Source organism: Heptranchias perlo, chromosome 6, assembly GCF_035084215.1.
Source record: "Heptranchias perlo isolate sHepPer1 chromosome 6, sHepPer1.hap1, whole genome shotgun sequence".
In the NCBI taxonomy this organism is placed as follows: Eukaryota; Metazoa; Chordata; class Chondrichthyes; order Hexanchiformes; family Hexanchidae; genus Heptranchias; species Heptranchias perlo.
The window spans coordinates 17,171,690-17,196,259 of record NC_090330.1 but is presented as its reverse complement, the minus strand read 5'-3'; the positions used below and the strand labels follow the sequence as shown (position 1 = coordinate 17,196,259).

Genomic DNA, 24,570 nt, shown 5'->3' with positions numbered 1-24,570 from the left:
GTAATTCAGCTTGCCCTCCCTGTGCCCCCCAGATTAGGAACTTCTTTATTACACAATAGAACATGTAACATGCCTGTTTTCTTGCGGTTACAAACTTCCAGTTTTGTCGCCAGCCCCTGCACCTACTGCACCCAAGCCTTTTGCAACGTCAATTGCTGCCAGTCACAATGAGTCCTTTGACTTTGCTTCCCCTCTGTGCGGAAGCGCTTGGCCTCTCCTTGGTACCTCCTCACCGCATTATGACCAAGATTAATAATTCAAAAGGAATGGAAGATTGAAGGTGTTCACCTGCTTTCATTCTGTTTCTGAAAAATAATATTGTCATGCATGCCCCCAATTGGTTGTGAGTGCCAGCGATTTAAAAAAAAAATAGATATATGTATGTGTGTGTATCTTTTTAACAGTTTTGAATTACATTGTGGGTTCGTGTAGAAAACAAATTCTGTTTGAGAAAACAATATTAATTTTATTGCACCTGATATATCTTTAAAAATAAATTGTATATGGTGCCAGAAATAAATATGGCGTTACCTCTTTTACCCTTTTATCCTTATTTACCCTCTAGATAACCAGCATGGATGTTTCTAGTGGTGGAGGGCTGGGAGTATCTTGTAGTACAGATGGAACAATGAGAATCTGGCAGGCCAACAATGGAGAATTGAGGGTTAGTGAGACTTTATTTATTTTTCACTTTTTAATGTTACAGATAATTTACAGTAAGTTCACAAAAAAATCTTGTTGCAACAATTTTCTTCTTTTAAATTTGGTAAGCACATGACCAGGTGTCTTTGATCAGCTTCTTTAGAAAGGTTGTGTGACTTTATCATGCCGTGAAAAGGTTTGAATTCTGAATCTCTGTTTGAAGTTAAGCATTGTACCAAAGTGATTGTGCATTTTGAATAACTAAGAGAACTTTGAGAGAATTTTCTACTGAAAAATTCTCAGTTTATATAGACAATAACAGATACCCTGGGGAGATTATAAAGCCATAATCTCATCAAAGGTTTGCAGTAACATCATAAGTGAGGAAACTGAAGCTCAACCAATTTATAATTGTTATATCTGAACCTTGAGATAAGATTACTGCCTTATAATCATTCCAATGTAGCCATTATAATTTGTTTTAGCTAATCCATATTGTGCAAGTAATTTAATTACATTTTTGGTGCATTTGTTGAGGGTGCCAATGTAGATTGGACAGCTAGGCTACTTCATCAGTAAGGACACCCACGCTAAAGGATTAACAATATTATAACATAATCACTACAAGTTTATTGAGTGATCATCAGAAGTTGATCTCTGAGAAGTAACACATACAAATATGCACATGCTTGACTGTATGTGAATTGGAAGCATTATTCATGTTTCTAATCAGTTACTGATTTTCATTTTTAGAGAGAACTGGTTGGCCACGTGTACGACGTGAATTGTTGTAGATTCTTTCCATCAGGCATTGTGGTTCTAAGTGGAGGAATGGATACTCAGTTAAAGATCTGGTCCGTTGAAGATGGAAGTTGTTCTGTAACTCTAAATGGACACAAAGGAGGTATAGAGAACTATTAACAGGGTCTCTTTGGAAACAAAAGAATACCACATTCTGTTCCATATTGTAAACCTGTTAACCAGAGTGTTTTACATTGAGCAAAATGGATTCTGAAAAAATGTCCCTTTAGACTGTTGTAAATTTTGCTAGAGGTTTAGATGTTGGTGTGCATTTACTGCATTATAAGGTTTACTACAGGTTTAGATTTTTGAGGAAAAGATACTGTTTATTGAAAACCTATCTTGGTTACATTCACCTACTGTTATAGTTGTCTTTGCTTATAGCTGCTTATCGTTAAGCCTTAAACATGATAATTACCCCTCCTCGAAAAATGAATTGCAAAATAAGGATTAAACCCAATTAAACTGGCGTTCTGCTGTGACATAGGCAGTCACTTTTCATGTTTGTGACCAGGAACATTTTACCATCTCCGTACTAAAAGGCAGCATCAATGTAGAGTGCACCTTCAGTCTCCGATGTTAGGCTATACAAAGCTCCATGGGAGAGGATGCAGCTAATAATGCACATTAATTCTTTTTAGCCTAATATGAAGACGATTGTAAACTTTTATTATTTAAAGTAGCTTATTTGTACATTCCAAAATTGTTTTGATGATTAAACCCAAAGTTTTCTGGTTACAAAGTTTTATTTTTGACCTAATGAGCATGTATTTGTTCACTGCTAACTTCACCCGATTTTTTTTTAAGAAAGAAAAACCCCAAAAATCATTCTTTTATTACGGCAGTGAATAATGATAAAGAACAAAAGAGTAGACACTGACTCCGTGTAATTCCAACTTTGAAGTTATGTTGAAGGCAATCTAATTTTGCTTAGATTTTTAAGTTGTCTTTTGCCTTCCATCCTGCAAGACAGAAGCATTTATGTCTGAAGTTCTGTTACTCAATACTGAAAATATTTTTGTGTTTATAGACTGTATTAATGTTAAATGAAGGTGTTTGTTTTAAGTTGGATTTCCCTTTTTAAAAGGTATTCTTGATACAGCAATTGTAGAACGTGGACGAAATGTCATCTCAAGCTCCAGGGATGGAACAGTAAGATTGTGGGACTGTGGCATGTCCACTTGCCTTGCAGTTCTAGCAGATTGTGGGACGCCCGTTAATGGCTGTTCAATTGGTGTTGCTGAAAACACTGTGAATTTGGGTTCGCCTGAGCAACCACCAAGTAAGTAAACTATTGAAACAGACTGTTGCACACTCCCTAACAACTGAGTTTATCCAGTAAGTACTTGAAGCATACAGACCAGGAAGATCCTTGTTTCATTCCCTAGTTTGTGCTGTTACATGATCTCAGCAGGGGCATTGTAGGGGTGCTATAATTGTCCCTGGGGTGAGGGGAGAATCTCCTGGAATTGCTGCTTCTGCTCACTATCCAATGTCCTATTGCTGTCCTGAGTTGAGCCTAGCTTAATACAGACCATAGCTTAGTTTCTAGCTGTTAACTTAATTTTGATAACTATGGGGGAAAAAATGTTTGTAACCTGCATCATTATTTTTAAAAGGCTAGATACATCAAGATACGAGTTTAGGAAGTGTACTGCAATCTCCTTTTTAATCCATCATATACAATCTTAATCCATTCTGCAGTATAATTTGATGATTTTTCAGTCATTCATTTCTCTCTCTTTCCCACTTTCTCTCTTTTTTCCCGTGTGTTCCTCACTGGCTGTCGCTGGTGTGTATTTGTGGATACTGCGTAGACATTGAGTATGCTTTAGATCTTGGCCTCACAAGTTAAGCAGTCACTCTATTGAGTTTACTATAGTTGTAGGTGAAGAAATATTTATGAAATATATCTGTTAGTACTTGTAAGGGAAGGTTTAGTAATGTATGGGCTAAGCTTTACACTGGTAATTGGCTTTCATGCTTTCAGCTGCCTAGGCACTACTCTCTGGAAGTCCTTGCCTAAGCCCCTGTGCCTCTCCTCCTCCCTCTCCTCTTTTAAGGTCCTCCATAAAACCCAGCTATTTGACCAAGCTTTTGGTCACCCCTCTTTGGCTTGACATCCATTTATTTCTGATTATGCCTCTGTGAAGCAGCTTGGGACATTTTTCTACTTTAAAGGTGCTATATAAATGCAAGTTGTTGTCATAGTTGATTGCTTACAAAATGTTGCTGTTAATGCCATTCTTCCAGGGTTTCCATGGCTCTTTCGCTGAAGAGATGGCAAATGAGCAGGAGAACCCTAGTGGAAATTAAACCACTATTATACCTACTTGTAGATCTCCCATGGCATTGCTCAGGAATAATCTAGAATCTGGAGAATGGTCTTTGATGTGCACCAACAACATTTTGCTATTGCTGTAATATATCACATTTACTGAAGGGATTTCCATGTGACTTACTCAAGTTAAACATATTCTGTAAATTACTAATACTGAAAAATACAGGCCTCATGTTTTTTTATTTATAATACTGTTTACCTAGCCTTTTACTAAAAAAGATTCAATTAACTGTTATTCCTGCCACAAAACCTCTTCTTCCCCATTATTTACATTGTAGCATTTATTCTTTTCTGCCTCTGGAGTGAGTTTGTAGTACTTATTTACGTTGCAAGTAGCTTTTTTGTGCAATGTTCAAATTAGCCATTTGTAATTAATTATTAGTTTGTATTTTCAGTGTAGTAGATGCAGTTAAGTGTACAAAGCAGTCAACATTGGGCAAATTCTAGCGGTGAGATTTGTGATCGCAAGTCAGCCACATATTGCCTCAAGCAAAAATCTTGTCTGTCTCTTTACTCAGCTGCCAGAGTCAGTGTGGAGATGAGCTGGATAGCCTTGTGGTACTGATTGGACTTAGTTGTCTTGGTGCTGTCTCGTGAGGCAGAAGATCATTTTCAATCTGTGCTGATAGCCTGCCTTTTTAGATGAACACATATGCCCATAGTTAGGATGGGATGGCTGATTTTTACATTTTTTTTCTTCCTTGTGGCTCTGTCTTAAAGTTGGTCCTCCAGCCAGGTTGAGGTGAGTTCTCCTGCTCTGAACCTCATTTTTAAAAAATACAATACTAGCCTTTTTTCAACAGAACAGCCTTAAAAAAAAAAATCAATTTTAAAGTCAGCTGCTATACAACACTGTGCTCCTATTTCCGCTATCCATGAGCTCCCCTCCCTGTGTGATCCTGCTAAATCTGGTGGCTGATGCATGGAAAGGACCTGCTTCTCCTGTTCATGTGCTTCCAGTGCTAGTAGCCCTGATTGGAGTCTCTGTATGTTGGAGGTGGGAACTCTCGCAGGAACTAGGCATTGCTGCAGGAGTTCCTCAGGGCAGTGTCCTAAGCCCAACCATCTTCAGCTGCTTCATCAATGACCTTCCCTCCATCATAAGGTCAGAAATGGGGATGTTCGCTGATGATTGCACAGTGTTCAGTTCCATTCACAACCCCTCAGATAATGAAGCAGTCCGAGCCCGCATGCAGCAAGACCTGGACAACATCCAGGCTTGGGCTTATAAGAGGCAAGTAACATTCGCACCAGACAAGTGTCAGGCAATGGCCATCTCCAACAAGAGAGAGTTTAACCACCTCCCCTTGACATTTAACGGCATTACCATCGCCGAATCCCCCACCATCAACATCCTGGGAGTCACCATTGACCAGAAACTTAACTGGACCAGCCATACAAATACTATGGCTACAAGAGCAGGTCAGAGGCTGGGTATTCTGCGGCAAGTGACTCACCACCTGACTCCCCAAAGCCTTTCCACCATCTACAAAGCACAAGTCAGGAGTGTGATGGAATACTCGCCGTTTGCCTGGATGAGTGCAGCTCCAACAACACTCAAGAAGCTCTACACCATCCAGGAGAAAGCTGCCCGCTTGATTGGCACCCCATCCACCACCCTAAACATTCACTCCCTTCACCACCAGCGCACAGTGTCTGCAGTGTGTACCATCCATAGGATGCACTGCAGCAACTCGCCAAGGCTTCTTCGACAGCACCTCCCAAACCCACGACCTCTACCACCTAGAAGGACAAGAGCAGCAGGTACATGGGAACAACACCACCTGCACGTTCCCCTCCAAGTCACACACCATCCCGACTTGGAAATATATCGCCGTTCCTTTATCGTCGCTGGGTCAAAATTCTGGAACTCCCTTCCTAACAGCACTGTGGGAGAACCTTCACCAGATGGACTGCAGCGGTTCAAGAAGGCGGCTCACCACCACCTTCTCGAAGGCAATTAGGGATGGGCAATAAATGCTGGCCTCGCCAGCGACGCCCATATCCCATGAACGAATAAATTTTTAAAAACTAGAGATCCCGGCAATCAGGACCATTAGCCCTAGAAGTACGTAAATAGAGAGAGCAGGGCTTATCCAGTGCACAGAAAAACAAACTGAATTGCAGATTGTGATCCCGTAACACTAATCCAATGTAATAAAAATGAACTTAATTTATTTGGTCACCTTGAAGCAGTGGCCTGGATCATAAGCCTTTATTTCGGGCAGTTTTTCAGTTGTACGAGTTTTTGATTTGTCAAGCTTTTATGGGGCTGTGTCAGCTTTTTTAAAAGATGTTCATGAGCTTTACTGAGATTTGTAGGTTAGCGCATATGCAGTTCCACAGGGGCAGAGTGAAAACTCTCATGATGCGTCTCTCACACATATACACAGGATATATCAACAGCAGTTGGAAATTCCAATATCCATATACAATTTACAATCCAAATCTCAAGCTCCAGACAGAGGGGTAAGTCCATCTTGGGGAAATTTCTGGCAGACATTTTTATATTAATTAATCAATTTTATGGTACTTCACATATTTGCTATGTTATATCTAGATATGCCTGTGTGAAGAGGAAAAATGGCAGATGAAAACTGTTCAAATAATTTCTTCACACAGTGTGGTCAATTTTGTGGTATTTGCTGAGTAGTAAATGATAGCTTTCAAAAAGAAGTTGAGGAATTTGATTGCTCAGTTTTTGCTCATTGGTACTTTTGACTACTTTTTGATTTATCCATACTTATTGAGTTGGATGCTTGATAACTGAACACGTGGTTATTTGAGCCAATTCTTATCTTTTTTTTCCCGTACAGACGTGACTTTGGTGGCGTGAAATTTTTACGGTGTAATGCCTTTTAAAGGCACGATGTGACAGACACACACTAGGCATGAGACTTAATTATGCAGATATGTATACGACTTCATGTTCAATATAATATTCCTGCCCACATTGTACATTATTTTAAAAACAAATTATGTGCTTACCAGGTGAACGTGAAATAGGGACTGAGGGAAAATTACTACTTTTAGCACGTGAAGACAGAAAACTGCAAAGCATTGGACTGCTCAGCAGGCAACCAGTAAGTGCTTTCCATTGCTTGGAAGATTGTGTGGCTGCTGCTTGCTAACCTCATTTGTTAACCTGCTAACATGAATTCAGATTGTGCATACAGTAATAAAATAGAAAAGGACTTGCATTTATATAGCACCTATCATGACCTCAGGACGTCCCAAAGTCCTTTTGCAGTATTTTTGAAGTGTAGTCATTGTTGTAACGTAGGAAACACAGCAACCTATTTGCACACAGCGAGGTGCCACAAATAGCAATGAGGTAATGACCAGATCATCTGTTTTAGTGATGTTGGTAGAGGGATAAATATTTGACTACTAAGAATGTCTCTGGCTCATACATAACTCAAAAGCTAATTTACTTTTTTCAAATTTAAGGATTTTCACAAGTATTTCCAAATCAAGCACACAAATAGGGTAAAACCAAGAACAACATAAACCTCACCAAGAGATGAGGTACAATATATAATTAAAAACACATGGGTTAGTAAGGAAGCCTGGACCCTATTTATCACCAGGATGATTGGAAGTAGTGGGATACTGAAGCCACCGCTGAAGTAGCCTGATTGAACATAAGCAATAGGAGCAGGTGTAGGCCATATGGCCCCACAAGCCTGCTCCGCCATTCAATAAGATCATGGCTAATCTTCTACCTCAACTCTATTTTCCTGCCCTATCTCCATAGCCCTTGATTCCCTTTGGTGTCCAAAAATCTATCGATCTCTGTCTTGAATATATTCAACGACTGAGCATCCATAGCCCTCTGGGGTAGAGAATTCCAAAGATACACAACCCTCTGAGTGAAGAGATATTTCCTCATCTTGGTCCTAAATGGCTGACCCTTTATCTTGAGAATATGACCCCTAGTTCTAGACTCTCCAGCCAGGGGAAACAGCCTTTCAGAATCTATCCTGTCAAGCCCTCTCAGAATCTTATATGTTACAATTAGATCACCTCTCATTCTTCTAAACTCCAGAGAATATAGGCCCATTCTGCTCAATCTGTCCTCATAGGACAGCCCTCTCATCCCAGGAATCAATTTAATGAACCTGATTGAGGCTTTATAAACAGAGGCATAGAGTAGAAAAGCAAGGAAGTTATGCTAAACCATTATAAATCACTTGTTAGGCCTCAGCTAGCGTATTGTGTTCAATTCTGGGCACCAGGCTTTAGAAAGGATGTCAAGGCCTCGGAGAGGGTGCAGAGGAGATTTACTAGAGTGGTACCAGGGATGCGAGACGTCAGTTATGTGGAGAGACTAGAGAAGCTGGGGTTGTTCTCCTTAGAACAGAGAAGGTTAAGGGCAGATTTAATAGAAGTGTTCAAAATCATGAAGGGTTTTGATAGAGTAAATAAGGAGAAACTGTTTCTAGTGGCAGAAGGGTCGGTAACCAGAGGACACAGATTTAAGGTAATTGGCAAAAGAACCAGAGGCGAGATGAGGAGAATTTTTTTTACGCAGCGAGTTGTTATGATCTGGAATGCACTGCCTCAAAGGGTGGTGGAAGCAGATTCAATATTAACTTTCAAAAGGGAATTGGATGAATACTTGAAGGTGAAAACTGTGCAGGGCTTTGGGGAAAGGGCAGGGGAGTGGGACTAATTGGATAACTCTTTCAAAGAGCCGGCATAGGCATAATGGACTGAATGGCCACCTTCTGTGCTGTATCATTCTATGATTCTAGGAAGTGAGCAGAAGCCACTATAAGTATGATGTAGTTTACATTATGAAAATAGCATAAACATTCCAATGAGGGATATGGAAGAAAACAAGAAGTTCAAGTGCTTATAACTCTTCATAACATATATCTTAAGTACTACACAAAGACAGAAAATGTATGGGTCTGTGCAAGAATAAAGGTTTTTTTTGCTATATTCTGTACTGTTGAAACTATTTATTTATATGTGCTTTAAACTGTTGATTTGCAGTAGAAAATGGCTTGTAGAAATTGAGTAAGTCGTAATGTAAATTAATATTTACATCGTACTGGCACAGACCACCACAGTGCACATGCTCAGATATGAATGCTTGGTACTAGGTGCCAAATTGTGCAGTGGTTTAATATAGTTTAAACTGGTGGACTGTGTCATTGTTTGCAGAAGTGTAGTTTCCTAAGGGAAATGAAATTTGATGGTTAAGTCAAGCTGCAAACTTCCACATGTCTCTAAGCGGTCCTTTTGGTCAGAAAATGGTGTGGGAGGACTTAAAAAGAATGAAGCTTTTCTTCTTAAAAAAAAAAAGGGGAGAGGAGCCAATAAAACAAGATATCTGGCGTATGATGAGGCACTCTTCTAGGTTGAAATTGGCTGAGTATCATCATAATGCCTCCTATCCTGGCATCTTTTTAAATCTAGAAATGGCATCAAATGCCTCAAAGTCCTAACATTTTCAGTGTGAAAGAATGCAGATAAAACTGACATAATTTTCTGCGTTGTGAATTTTCAGATATTTATGTTTGAGGGATCTGATGCTTTCAACTGTTGTACATTCCTTTCAAGTACATACGTCCTTGCAGGAACACAGGATGGTAACATTTATCAGTTGGATGTTCGAAACACAAAGTAAGTATTCTGTGTGATAGACAGAACGTTAAGTTAATCTGGTGATTAGCAGGACGTTTCCTTTGTTAGTGATTGTGTTATTCCACTCTTACAAAATCCTTTAAAAGTGCAATAATTAATTGGTGTAAACTTGCATTACTCCATTTTATGGTCAAAAATTAGTATTGACTTCCTGTATAAATTAGTTAGCTTTTGTTCTTTTTACTTAAAAAAAAAAATTGAAGCAAAAATCCTTAAATTTGGTTCTTCACCCAGCAGGAATCAGATGGGAAAAATGTAATTTCTAATTAGGTTTTCATTCGCGTGCAATCAAAAAATCTGAGTTGCTGTCTAATGCACAGGGCAAATGCCTTGTAATTGGATAGATCATTTCAGAACGTGGCATTTTCATTGTCTCTGGGTCTTTTTCTTGTAAATTACAGTATTCAAGCAGCAACTCATGATACACTAAGTGTAAAAATTTGCAGGATCTGTAGTAAGATGCCCCACCACAACAAATCACTTGCACTTGTAATCTGATATTTTTAGCACAACTGTTTGAAATTCAGTAACAGCAATTTGTATTTATAGAGCACCCTTATCATAAGAAAATGTGCACAAATAGAAGTAAGGAGAAAGGACGCTGAACCAGGAGGGAGATCAGCTTGGTCAAAGACAGGGGCCTAGAGATGGAGAGTCAGAGAGGTTTAGATAGGGAGGTTCCAAAGGGTAAAACTGAGTCCACTGAATGCTCTGCCACTAATGGTGGGATGAAGGGAGGGGCGATGCACAGAAGGCTGGAGGCAGAGGAATGGAGCATTTGGGAGGGGATAAAGGGCTGGAGGAGATAGGGTGGGACATGACCATGGAGGAATTTATAGGCACAGACAAGGATTTCAAATGGGGTACACTGGGGAACCAGGATCCCATGCAAGTCAGTGAGGACAGGAGAAATGGGTTAGTGCAGGACAGGATACTTGCAACAGAAGTTGAGTTTGGAGGTGACAAAGGCATGGAGAAGGATCAGCAGCAGAGGGGTTGAAAGCAGGCATTGTTGCCTAAGTGGAAGAAAGTGATCTTGCTAACCAATAGGATGTAGGGTTTAAAGTCAGCCCAGGGTCAAACAGAATGCGAAGATTACCAATGGCAGAGGCCAAAGTCCATGGCTTTGTTCTTGCAGATGTTCAGCTGGAGGAATTTGAGACGGATCCAAGACTTGGTGTGTGACAGTAATGAGGTATTTGAGGGGTCGAGAGAGATGGTGGAGCGGTAGAAGTGAGTGTCATCAGCATACATGTGAAAGATGACCCTGTGCCTGCAGATAATGTTGCCGAGGGGCAACATGTAGATAAAGAAGAAGCGAGGTCAGAGGACCGATCCTTGGCCGACTGTGTGAAGGAGAGCAGAAAAGCCCTTGCTGGAGATACACTCAGATGGGTGGGACTGGAACCATGCAAGGTCAACCCCATGGAGTTGCACAACATAGGATAGATCTCGACGGAGGATAGGATGGTCAACTGTATCAAAAGCTGCAAAGAGGGGGGATAAAGCATCAGATCAAAGTTGTAGAAGATTTCATTCACGCCTTCGGTTTTAGAGCTGTGAGAAGGATGAAAGCTGCACTAGTAATTTCATTAGAGCTGGGAGGAGGACCTTGGAGAGAAAAGGGAGGTTGCATGTGGGACGGGTGGCTTGTGACTGAGTTTTTTTAGGGAAGTTTTGCTGGGGAGAGGAACAGTTCTTGAGGAAAGGAAACCATTAACTATGTTCGGCAAATGTGAGGGCCAGGGTTGGGAGTTGAATTTCATAACTTTACATCAGACACAAAGAAGTGCTTACTGGAGAGACCCTAATGCACCACAGTCTCCTGGTGAGTGCGTTTACATTTTATAATGTATGGGAGGAATAAGCTCAATTTATTTTGTTTTTGCAGAGCTCCTCTACAGATTATCCATCGATCAGGTGCCCCAGTGCTTTCCTTGATACCCTGCAGAGAAGGCTTTATGGCTAGCCATGGTAAGATTGTATTTGTTTCTCTATTTGCATGTGTTCTTTACACCTGCATGCACAAATATACGGGTACGGTAGCATAGTGGTTATGTTACTGGACTAGTAATCCAGAGGCCTGGACTAATAATCCAGAGTCATGAGTTCAAATCCCATCACAGCAGCTGGGGAATTAAAATTCAATTAAATAAAAAATCTGGAATAAAAAAAACTAGTATCAGTAATGGTGGCCATGAAACTACCGGATTGTCATAAAAACCCATCTGGTTCACTAATGTTCTTCAGGGAAGGAAACCTGCCGTCCTTACCCGGTCTGGCCTATATGTGACTCCAGACCCACAGCAATGTGGTTGATTCCTAATCGCCCTCTGAAATGGCTTAGTAAGCCACTCAGTTGTAAAATCTCGCTACAAAAAGTCATAAGAAGAATAAAACCGGACCAACCACTAGGCACCAGACACGACAAAGGCAAACCAAGCCCAGTCAACCCTGCAAAGTCCTCCTCACTAACATCTGGGGACGTGCCAAAATTGGGAGAGCTGTCCCACACGTTAGTCAAGCAACAGCCTGACATAGCCATACTCACAGAATCATACCTTTCAGCCAAAGCCCCAGACTCTTCCATCACCATCCCTGGCTATGTCCTGTCCCAACGGCAGGACAGACCCACCAGAGGTGGCGGTACAGTGATATACAGTCAGGAGGGAGTGGCCCTGGGAGTCCTCAACATTGACTCCGGACCCCATGAAATCTTATGGCATCAGGTCAAACATGGGCAAGGAAACCTCCTGGTGATTACCACCTACTGCCCTCCCTCAGCTGATGAATCAGTCCTCCTCCATGTTGAGCACCACTTGGAGGAAGCACTGAGGGTAACAAGGGCACAGAATGTACTCTGGGTGGGGGACTTCAATGTCCATCACCAAGAGTGGCTCGGTAGCACCACTACTGACCGAGCTGGCTGAGTCCTGAAGGACATAGCTGCCAGGCTGGGCCTGCGGCAGGTGGTGAGCGAACCAACATGAGGGAGAAACCTACTTGACCTCATCTTCACCAATCTACCTGTCGCAGATGCATCTGTCCATGATAGTATTGGTAGGAGTGACCACCGCACAGTCCTTGTGGAGACAAAGTCCCGCCTTCGCACTGAGGACACCATCCAACGTGTTGTGTGGCACCACCACCATGCTAAATGGGATAGATTCAGAACAGATCTAGCAGCTCAAAACTGGGCATCCATGAGGTGCTGTGGGCCATCAGCAGCAGCGGATTTGTATTCCAGCACAATCTGTAACCTCATGGCCCGGCATATTCCTCACTCCACCATTACCAACAAGCCAGGGGATCAACCCTGGTTCAATGAGGAGTGTAGAAGGGCATGCCAGGAGCAGCACCAGGCGTACCTAAAAATGAGGTGCCAACCTGGTGAAGCTACAACACAGGACTACATGCATGCCAAACAGCGGAAGCAACATGCTATAGACAGAACTAAGCGATTCCACAACCAACGGATCAGATCAAAGCTCTGCAGTCCTGCCACATCCAGTCGTGAATGGTGGTGGACAGTTAAACAACTAACGGGAGGAGGAGGATCTGTAAACATTCCCATCCTCAATGATGGCGGAGTCCAGCACGTGAGTGCAAAAGACAAGGCTGAAGCGTTTGCAACCATCTTCAGCCAGAAGTGCCGAGTGAATGAACCATCTCGGCCTCCTCCCGATATCCCTACCATCACAGAAGCCAGTGTTCAGCCAATTTGATTCACTCCATGTGATATCAAGAAACAGAGTGCACTGGATACAACAAAGGCTATGGGCCCGACAATATCCCGGCTGTAGTGCTCAAGACTTGTGCTCCAGAACTAGCCGTGCCTGTAGTCAAACTGTTCCGGTGCAGCTACAACACTGGCATCTATCCGACAATGTGGAAAATTGCCCAGGTATGTCCTGTCCACAAAAAGCAGGACAAATCCAATCCGGCCAATTACCGCCCCATCAGTCTACTCTCACTCATCAGCAAAGTGACAGAAGGTGTCATCAACAGTGCTATCAAGCGGCACTAACTCACCAATAACCTGCTCACCGATGCTCAGTTTGGGTTCTGCCAGGCCCACTTGGCCCCAGACCTCATTACAGCCTTGGTCCAAACATGGACAAAAGAGCTGAATTCCAGAGGTGAGGTGAGAATAACTGCCCTTGACATCAAGGCAGCATTTGACCGAGTGTGGCACCAAGGAGCCCTGGTAAAATTGAAGTCAATGGGAATCAGGGGGAGAACTCTCCAGTGGCTGGAGTCATACCTAGCGCAAAGGAAGATGGTAGTGGTTGTTGGAGGCCAATCATCTCAGCCCCAGGACATTGCTGCAGGAGTTCCTCAAGGCAGTGTCCTAGGCCCAACCATCTTTAGCTGCTTCATCAATGACCTTCCCTCCATCATAAGGTCAGAAATGGGGATGTTCGCTGATGATTGCAGTGTGTTCAGTTCCATTTGTAACCTCACCTTCTCAAGGGCAATTAGGGATGGGCAATCAATGCTGGCCATGCCAGCGACGCCCACATCCCATGAATGAATTTAAAAAAATACATTACAGGAAATGGTTGTTCTACCTTAACAAATGTGATCATATTAGAAATATGTTACAGTCAAATACAGAAAAATAATAAAAAATACTGGAAATACACAGCAAGACAGTCAGTCTCCGAAAAGGGAAAAGATGGGTTAATGTTTCGGGTACCAGAACTGAGAGGATATACTTATCAGGAAATGCTGAACTGGCTGGGGCTATTTTCTCTGGACAAGAGGAAGCTGAGGGTTGACATGTTGGAGATCTTTAAGATAATGAAAGGGTTTGATAGGGTAGATGTGGAGAAAATGTTTCCACTTGTGAGGGAGTCCAAAACTGGAGGTCATAAATATAAGATAGTCACTAATAAATCCAATGGTGATTTCAGGAGAAATTTCTTTACCCAAAGAGTAGTAAGAATGTGTACCACGCTACCACAAGGAGTAGTTGAGGCAAATAGCGTAAATGCATTTAAGGGAAAGTGTGATAAGCACACGAGGGAATAGAAGGATACATTGATACGGTTAGATGAAGAAGGTTGGGTGGAGGCTCATATAGAGCATAAACACTGGCATAGGCCATTTGGGCCGAATGCCTGTTTCTGTGCTGTAGACTCGATGGAACTCGGTGTATAGACCCCTCCTCATAACCTGTATTGAAAACAATAATTTGAACACTCTCCAGCTACATTTTGTCCCCATTTTCAGTGGTAAACTTTGTGAGGGGAGAACACATTTGTCTCTTAGCCGTCTCCCACCCCCCAAATGAAGTACTCAACTTCTCTTGGCTTTCCAGAAAACCTCACATACAAAAGGTAGTTGAGTGCAAATAACAGTTGCGGGAATGACCGTAGACACTCCTGAATGAGAATCCAATCATTTATTGTTCAAGCTACTCTCCATTTTTTTCTCCCTCAAAGTGTAATTTATTTGCTTACTTGAAAGTGTTTGTAATGCAAAGTGGGTCAGTCAACAACTAAAAATAAAAAGAGGTTAATGTTTCAGGTGGGAGCCTTCAATTCATGCATAAAAATCCATGATGAATGGATGATAACAAGGAAAGTTAACTCTATCCCTAAACTGCAAACTCCTAACATGGACACACTGCAAATCTACATGAAATGAAAGAAACCAAAAAGAAGAGGGCTGGAGAACCAAGGAAGGGGAGAACTGTTAAAGGGTTGAGTGGCATCTAATTATAGGAAGCTAGAAAAAACCTGTTTGTTCTCATCAAAGACACCATAATGCATTTCATCAGGGGGAAAAAACCCTCTATTTTCTTTATACATTTCCCTCTCTTTTTTTCCTTCTATTTAAATGTTATGTTTTCCACGTTTGGGTAGTCTGTACTATATATCCACTGTCATTGCTGCTCTGAATCAGGCAGGAGGCAAGAGTTTATGCAGATGTCTGCTTGCTCCCTCACCTGCAGAACTGATACTTTGGATCGATTGAGTGGCTCAGCTGAAAACTGACCAAATTCATCCCAACAATGTAGGCATGTTGATCATAGATTGCCAAGAGACCTTCCAGCTGTGTGTCATGCATTCAACTGCTGGGAAAGCATAAAGAAGACTCTATGGAAACAAAAAAACCAAGAGCAATCATCCAAGATTCATGTTTTTGACCACTATCATTGACTTGTTGGTAGATGTGTGTGTTTGGATGTCTTGTGGGAACAGGAATAGGCTTGTATTCATGTAATGCCCCTCCAATTGAATAGCCTACTGACACTCACCGACTAGGCTTGTACATAGAGAACATATGCTTAGGTGAAGCATTGGATTGTATCTAGCACCAGTGGATCTGTGCCCCCAACAATAATCAGCATCTTCAGAGGAAGAGGGGAGAAAACTAGAGTGGAAAAAAACAAATTCTCACAACTGGGAGTTAAAAGATTTTAAATATGTAATAATGTAGCTTGTTTATTGGAGCATGGCTATAAAGTACATAGTCAATTCTGCTGAAACTGCAGCAGACGCAACCTGCAGCTAAACATTTGAAAACATCTAATTTGTAACTACCTTATTCTTTCAGGTGATGGAAGTTGTTATATTATTCAACAGGATCAGGATTATGTCATTGAATTTACAGGGCCTGACTGTGACCCCATTTACAAGGTAACCAAAACAATGATGGCTTGTATTTGAATCAGCTATGTTTGATTGTTATAGACACGAACATCATAAAAAATTAATTTCTCCAAGGGCTAGATTTTCCAACTGTTGTCTATGAATGGTTGGAAAATCTAATCCACACTATGTTCCCACATTGTTATCAATAATGCATTAAATATATCACTTTATATTCAGTGTTGACTATGGCAAATGTCCTCAGAAGCTCTTGCAGTAAGGAAGTTTAATTTTTTTTTAATTATTGGTAATTACAGTGAGTGAAGTTGCAGTTTCAACACAGTCCCAGGGAGCAATGGGGCATGAATTTGTGCTTGTAATTTTTTCTGCAAGTATCTCTTTTCAATTTCTGCAGAAGAGGATGCCAAAAATCAATACTTTGGAGTTAAGAATTTAAATTAAATGTAATGGAATTATTGTTGGGCAAGTTAAAGCTGTAATAGAATATGTCTAACATTGTAGCACCTGCATACTGTGCATAACTGTTTTTGCTCCAGTTAACAGTTGACGTAAGGATTAATGGGAATGGGACAGCCGGTAGACGTTCATCGTTTCAGTGATGCCTCTGTGCTAAAATATCTTGTTTTAGATATCCTCCCATTCCTCATCCCTCTCCATGTCTGAGGCTGAACCAGACCGTTCGCAACCTTGGCATCCTATTTGACCCTGAGATGAGCTTCCAACCACATATCTGCTCGATTACCAAGATCACCTACTTCCATCGCCCGTTTCTGGCCCTGCCTCAGCTCATTTGCTGCTGAAACCCTTATCCATGCCTTTGTTACCTCTACATTTGGCTATTCCAATGCTCTCTTGGCCTCCCACCTTCCACCCTCCATAAACTTGAGCTCATCCAAAATTCTGCTGCCCATATCCTAACTCGCACCAAGTCCCGTTCACCCATCGCTCCTGTGCTCATTGACCTGCATTGGCTCCCGGTCCGGGAACGCCTCGATTTTAAAATTCACATCCTTGTTTTCAAATTCCTCCGTGGCCTTGCCCCGCCCCTATCTCTGTAACCTCCTACAACCCTTCGAGATTTCTGCTGTCCAATTCTGGCCTCTTGCGCATCCCCGATTTTAATTGCTCCACCATTAGCGGCCGTGCCTTCAACTGCCAAGGCCCTAAGCTCTGGAATTCCCTCCCTAAACCTCTGTACACCTCCTTTAAGACCCTCCTTAAAATCTACCTCTCTGGCCAACATTTGTGTCACCTGTCCTAATATGTCTTTGTGACTCGGAGTCAAATTTTGTTTGATAACGCTCCTGTGAAGTTCCTTGGGATGCTTTACTATGTTAAAGGCGCTATATAAATGCATGTTGTTGTTGATGTACTAACCTCTCTATACATACACATTGTATTTCAGGCAGTTTTGTGGGAGAAGTTTGCCTATACATGCTCCAGAGACGGCATTGTGCGGAAGTACCAACTGCTCGATTTCTGAACACCTTATAGCATTGTTCACGAGGAGGGTACTTCAGTTAAGGAACTGTAGCCTCACTTTAGTCTTTCAATTGCCATTATTATAAGTGCAAAACAGCAATAAAAACAGCTTTGGTGGCAAACAATTTAGAGGCTTGGGACTACAAGCCGTTATGCAGTGTCTGGGAATTGCTCTGTGTCACTTATATTGGACTGATCAGCATATACCAGGGGATGAATTCCACAAAAAAATTAAATGAAGCAACTGCTTTGTAATAATTACATCGTGTCAGTTATTATGAATATTTTTAAAAATAGGATGGCAAAATCACGTCATGCTCTATTCTTTTAAAGTCTGATGAAACAATAGAGTTTAGTCAAAGGAATGAACTGTCATTACTGAAAAAAATAAATGCTGTTCTACAGTTCTGTCTGGCTTTTTTTAAAAAACAAAAACACTCTAGTCTTACTGCAAATTTAAGTTAGCTAGAAATCAATGTAGTTTTTATACATTTCTCAGCCTTTTTATTTTTGACTTGTAATTATGTCTTGTATGTCATCCGTCATTTGCTGATCACCAAGAAATTCCCAAATCTCCTTGTCTTAGCTAGACATTTAATATGAAATACGGTTTTCTTGATGGGCAGCTGAGATGCTGCGTCTTGGACATGCAAAGCAAGCAACAGAAGAATGTGTTACATAAAAAGTATATAGATTTGACTAAACACCTTGCAGTTTGCCAACATAGGCTGTACTATGCACCAAATAACTACCGCAGGTAATGATAATTCTACTTATCCTTTTGCAAATCAGGTGCAAACAGCTTACTTTCTGATGTGGCGGTAAATAGATGTGTTTGTGTATATGTCTCTGTATAAAATTTTGAAGTAACATCTGAAAATGTAGAACACCATTTGTTTGACCTGTACTGAACATCAATTACTACCAAAGGAGGATTGAGATTTTGTGATAGTGATCAAAGCTAGAATTTTCAGTCCGTTCATCAGTCAATATTATTTACCACTTGCCATTTTTGTAATAGACAAAATATTTGGTTTTTTTTAATTCACTTTTTTTTAGCATTTTGAAGACCTGAATTATTTGTGCCCTCAATCTTTTCTGTATTAGAAACCGGTCCAATTCAGTTAATTTTTACTTGAGTCTTGAAATAACTCTTCTTGCTCCTCTCTACCCGCTCCTTAATGACCTTTTGAAGGTGAGGTGCCCAGAATTGCTCACTATATTCCAATTATGGTGTCACCAATTAATTATAATACATTAAAATAATCTGTTTTAGTTGTAATCAAATTCTATGAAAATGTGTTCTAGTCCTTAGCATCTTGTGGACAATATCCTTTTGTTGACTGGATACTTTCAGTGGTTGATTATCAAATTCAAATGCTTTTCCACCTTAATAGTTGAGACCCATCTATTATGTATATATTGCATATTTCTTGTACTAGTGTGCATTACAGTACTTTCATTCGCACATCAACTTCTGTTTGCCTTTCCTAGCATATCTGCTACTTAATAAAGAAAATGTAGGGAAGTAGTCTGTTCAAAAGTATACTCCACTGTCCATGTAAACAAATGTAAGGAATCTTACAACACCAGGTTATAGTCCAACAGTTTTATTTGAAAATCACAAGCTTTCGGAGGCTTTCTCCTTCGTCAGGTGAGTGTCGAGATTCATTGAAAATTACCGCATATATAGTCATAGAACAATGCCTGGTGATTACAGATAATATTTCCAACTGCCCGTTATCAAGGCCATCAAATTAATTGAATAGTGTTCAGACAGAGAAACCTTAGATACCCCGGACAACTGAATATACAAAGGTTTCTCTGTCTGAACACTATTCAATTAATTTGATGGCCTTGATAACGGGCAGTTGGAAATATTATCTGTAATCACCAGGCATTGTTCTATGACTATATATGCAGTAATTTTCAATGAATCGCGACACTCCCCTGCCGAAGGAGAAAGCCTCCGAAAGCTTGTGATTTTCAAATAAAACTGTTGGACTATAACCTGGTGTTGTAAGATTCCTTACATTTGTACACCCTAGTCCATCACCGGCATCTCCACATCATGTAAACAAAAATATGCCTTGACTTTTTTTTAAAAATAACATTTCTAACCTCACTGAAGATCCACGACTTTAAGCATCCAATCTGCTCTACTGATGTCACTGATGGGCATGAGCTACCTGTATCCCGGAGTGACTCAACTTTATTTTAATGGAGCCCATAACTCTGGATTGTCCTGGTAGTTGATCAATAGTAAAACGTGTACATCTGTTATTGAGGAGGGGAAATGAATCGTTTACTGAAAACCAGAAAAACAAACTACCACCTAAGAGAAAATCTGGTTGGGGGGGGGGGAGGGGAGAAACACCGACAGTATTTATTACAATTTGGGCCAATTCTTAACACTACTTGTGCTCTCTGCAAACATGCACTTTTTATAGGCCAGCCTATGCCTCCTGCAAACTGAAACTTAATCTTACGTATGTAGTGAATGGGATATAATGTGCCTTCAGGCTAATATGTCCTTTTACCAGTGGGCTATATTGAAAATACCATTTAAACCATCGAAAATACTATGGTCTGTTCCATAAGGTGGAAAAGTAATACACTGACAGATCATACATTTCAGCCCAAATTAATATGAGAAAAATATACACGTGACTTAAATAGCAGTACAATACTTAACTGATATTATAAATAATTTTCTGAGACCAAAATAACAGTGTTACAAGCAAAATAATTTTCTAGTGTGAAACAGTATCTTTGAAATCTGTAAGATTGGTGCTTCTAGCTCCTTGGAGTTCTGTCTTACCACAGTTGCTTGGACGTGGATTCAAACAAGTGAACAAAATATTTCAAGGCCTTCAGCCCAAAAGACGCCTTTCCCATCAGTGATGCTAGTTTTGAGGCAGTGGCTTGTTTAGCAGAGTACCCCGATAGGACTGCAAGAACAGATAACGCCTTTCTTGATGTGCCAAATTCGCATACATTGAAGAATTAAATCAATATTGTCCTGATAGGCGTCTGTCTATAATTAATGTGAAGAGGCTCACCACCACCTTCTCAAGGGCAATTAGGGATGGGCAATAAATGCTGGCCTCGCCAGCGATGCCCACATCCCATGAACGAATAAAAAAAAAGTGGGCTGCCCTTTGAAGCTGGTACCTATACACCAGACTATGTATTTACCTCACCTCCCCCAAATGCGCCTATGCGCACACAAAAAACCCTTTCAGAAAGCAGTTAACAGAAACCAATTTAAATTTGTTATTAATATTGAGCACCTCCAGACAGACCTATGTATTAGATGTCCCCCTTAACGGTTTTGTTCTTGTAAAAATAATTTCAGTTTTTCATTATCTAACTTAACTATATCCTCTCATTCTTGGCATAATCCTAGTGAATCTTTGTTACATCTTTTCCATGGCTTCAATATCCTTTCTATAATGGAGTGCCCAAAAGTGCATACACTATTACAAATGTAGTCTAACTAATATTATTACCATCTAATATACATATAAAATCAAATATTTCACTCAAACTCTGCAAGGCTGGCGCTTGTACTTAAAATTTTCCAATGTGTCATCAGCTGTCCAGTTGTACTAGTGACAGCTATAAAGATAAGGAGGTTTCTGGTGAGTATTTTTGTGCCTTTCGAGGTAATTTTTTCCCTTTTTATTTTTCCACGCATCTACTTGTAGCGACAGCATCCTCAAATAAGGGGAACTACTTTGATTGAACAGGTTTAGATTGGGGAAAAGAATCAGCACCTTAATAAGACCTCAGTTAGTGTGGGCTCCACACTACAGGAAATATATTAAGCCTTTAGAGAAGATACCATGTAGATTCACCAGGATACTGCCTAGTATGAGCAAATATAAATACGAAGAAAGACTTGGAAAAGCTGGGCCTTTTTTAATTAGAACAACGCAGATTACCGGGCAACACGACAGAAATATTTAAAATTATGAAAGAATGGGACAGGACATAGAAACAGGCTGTTTCCAGTAGTTGAGGGATCTAAAATGATTAAGGTAGAAATGTTTTACAATACACTCTGCCTTAAATATTGTAATGTTTTAAGCATTTTACGTCCAGCAACTGGGGAACAATGTTTCACTAGTTACTGCGTGGTAATTAAAGCCCGTTTCCTAAAGGAATAAAACAAATTATGTTTGTTTTTATTTTACTTAGAACGATTTTGAATAATGTTCTTTCAGTCTTGATAATGATTTGTTGTGTGCAAATTTTTTTTTTAGAAAAGGAATTTAAACCATGTGGTGTTGTTGAATCAGCTCCATTTTTCACAGACACAGTGTATTCTTTGTAAGCAGCTTACCCCAGGATTTGAAGGTGGAAGGGTGCTATTCGTGACTTGTAATAAACCATGGCTGCTAACCAGATCAGCAGCTGTCCATACGTCAAGACTTATGCTGATACATATTCAGTGCAAATTCTTGGAAATGACAGCACATCCAGATACCGTGTGTGCACAAGACTGTTACACAAGAAAATAGTCATTCTGTGTTGAAGGCAATCCATCAGCGTCACCAATGATTTGTAAAAGTGCCTGGTGGATTCTGTCAGATGATGTCAAAAGCAGGCTTGATGGGGGTATACAATTTGTTATATTTGTAAATAGGGGGCTTCCCCTTATGCTCCAAAGAGTTTATCCAGTGATTAGCCGAGTCATGCACTAAACATATGCCTTTATAATGGCATTCCTAACGTAGAGAATGCTGGAAATACCCAGCAAGTCAGGCAGCATCTGTGGCGAAAGAAACAGAGTTAACGTTTCAGGTCGATGACCTTTCGTCAGAACTCTACTTTCGTAGATAATGACATCTTGGAGCACTTCACAGAAAGGTGGATTGAGCAGGAGGAAAAGGGAGACCTGGTGAAAGCCCAGTCAGAGAGTTTAAAAAAGGCTTTGAGAACAATAAGGTGGCAAGGCAGAGGAAGTTAGAGTATGGGAAAATAGTGGCTGAAGCATACAGATTGGAAGGTCCCAGGTTCCATCCCTGAATCTTTGCTGAACTAACTTCAAGAATAAGGTTGCTGCATTTAATTGCTATCCATTGACCCAGGATGGAAGTACACGTCATGTGAGGACAAGAGTGGTCTTGGTCACAGTGCCTTCCCTGTTTCCGTGTTATTCAAAGGTCTTCCAACACACACAAAATAATTGTTACTTGAATGAGGTACCAGAGGATGAGAAAGCAAAAGGATCCAACAGTTCCATTTGCTTGCATAAACATCTAAGATGAAAAGACAATTATGAAGTGTTTTAAAATAAACTAAGAAGAAAGTTAATTCTTAAAGATTTCTCAGTGGGGATTATTTTATTCCTTTTATATCTGTCACCTGCACTATTTGATATCTCTTGCATTAAAAGAGCAAAGTTTTTCTTTGACATAGTGTTTCATATTTTACTACTTTGCAGTCTGCAAGAAGCTATTTTGTTTTGAACTTTAGAACAAAGGTGTCCAAACTATGGTTTATGGTCCAGATGTGGCCCATCTGCTGTGGCTATCCGGTTTGCCAAACCATATTTTCATCTTCCTGCAACACCATTGCCTGCTTTGTTTCCCTCAGCTTCTGTAATCAGTTCTACAATGCCTTCAGGTTCGTCTGAACAGTGATGTTTTGCCTTATAAGATGGAGAACTGTTGTTTTATGCTTGCAAGTAAATAGCCCCCTCACTGATTTGCAGCTTTTCCCCATTTTGTCACCAGTGGCCAATTCTCTCATGGAGAAGGAGCAGGTGCCGGAGGTCAGCACAGTGCCAAAAATTGGTATTCATTCTTCCCCATCCTACCCCAGCCCACCCATTCACCTCTCCTGAACAGCTGTAACATGCAGGCCTGGCTGGAGCTGGTGGGTCAAATGTTCGCTGCAATTTAAAAATTTGATCTGTTAAATTTAACGTTAGAGTTTACTGTGAAAGTTACAGCTACAGGAGCAAAATTCAGTGATGTGTGTCTATCCAAGGAGAATGTTTCTCATGTCAGGTTATAGCTTTAAATTGCATGGAGATTGTGAATGATGAGACTATCGACTCTTCACAGTGACTCCAATAATATAGAATCTGCATAAATAAAACTAATTTATTAATTTTGGATTTTATTCCTATGGCATTGGATGAGGTGATGAGTGCTGATAGTTTGACATAATACTAATAAGAATATAATTCCCAGGATTTTGCTTCTGATCCTTTTTTAAAGATACCGTTTCCATTTATTATTTTATAGTCCACTGCTACCTGCCTTGGCGTAAAATTTCTGCCACTGCAGTCCATGGTAAAATAACATTGCAAAAGGATCAATTGTTTGTAAAAGATTAAGATACATGAAACTTCTGATTGGTTGGTGTGGTTGTTTCGCAGGAGAGCTCCTGCAATCTTCAAAAGTAATTCTGCAGCATCAAGGCACGCAGACACTGAATAATGGGATACAGGTAACGGACTGAATTGGGAGCTGTCCGTTTAAAAAAATATATATAGAAATGGTGGAGCACTCCATTCTCCTGAATCTGCAGAGCAGCATGGGGTAGCAACAGAGAGCAGGTAATTTAAAGGGGGAGCAGAAGAATTAAAAGGGGAGCAATAGACAGGAAAATTTACAAGGGTAGCAACTGAGAGAAGTGTAATTCAGATAGAGGCTAAGGGGTGTTTTTGCATTGCAATTTTTACGTACAAGAAAGCCAGAGAGAATAATTCAAACCTAAATCATGCTGTGTGATTGGTTCAGTTTGTAGATCGTCAGTTCCTTTTTAAGTTTGGATGGTCAGATATTCAAAATCCAGAAAGACTTAGTAACTGTTTCTGGTAAATAAAAAAGAAACTCTCATGTTCAAATAAGAGTCAGTTTCAAAACAACCAAACAGTTTGAAACTCCTGTAAAAAAGAAAAATGATTTGAATTTACAAGATATAGTGTAGATTAAGTATGTTCTCAAAGTAGTAAGAAATTCAACGAAAAGAAGCACTGTTTTATTTAGGTTATTTACAAAGAGTTAGCTT

At 40.5% G+C, this 24,570-nt stretch overlaps 1 protein-coding gene across 3 annotated transcripts in view; it reads left to right on the top strand.

The window, feature by feature from the left end:
* Positions 1–17,945, top strand: part of LOC137322788 (proteasomal ATPase-associated factor 1-like) — a 32,023-nt gene extending 14,078 nt beyond the window's left edge. For all 3 annotated transcript variants that reach the window (XM_067985850.1, XM_067985851.1, XM_067985852.1), the window contains 8 exons: positions 566–664; positions 1,396–1,546; positions 2,531–2,725; positions 6,776–6,867; positions 9,303–9,418; positions 11,331–11,413; positions 16,004–16,086; positions 17,465–17,945. In XM_067985850.1, coding sequence (XP_067841951.1) covers positions 566–664; positions 1,396–1,546; positions 2,531–2,725; positions 6,776–6,867; positions 9,303–9,418; positions 11,331–11,413; positions 16,004–16,086; positions 17,465–17,542 — 897 coding nt within the window. In that variant the 3' untranslated portion in view covers positions 17,543–17,945. The remainder of the gene's footprint in view (positions 1–565; positions 665–1,395; positions 1,547–2,530; positions 2,726–6,775; positions 6,868–9,302; positions 9,419–11,330; positions 11,414–16,003; positions 16,087–17,464) is intronic.
* The last annotated feature ends 6,625 nt before the right edge of the window (positions 17,946–24,570 follow it).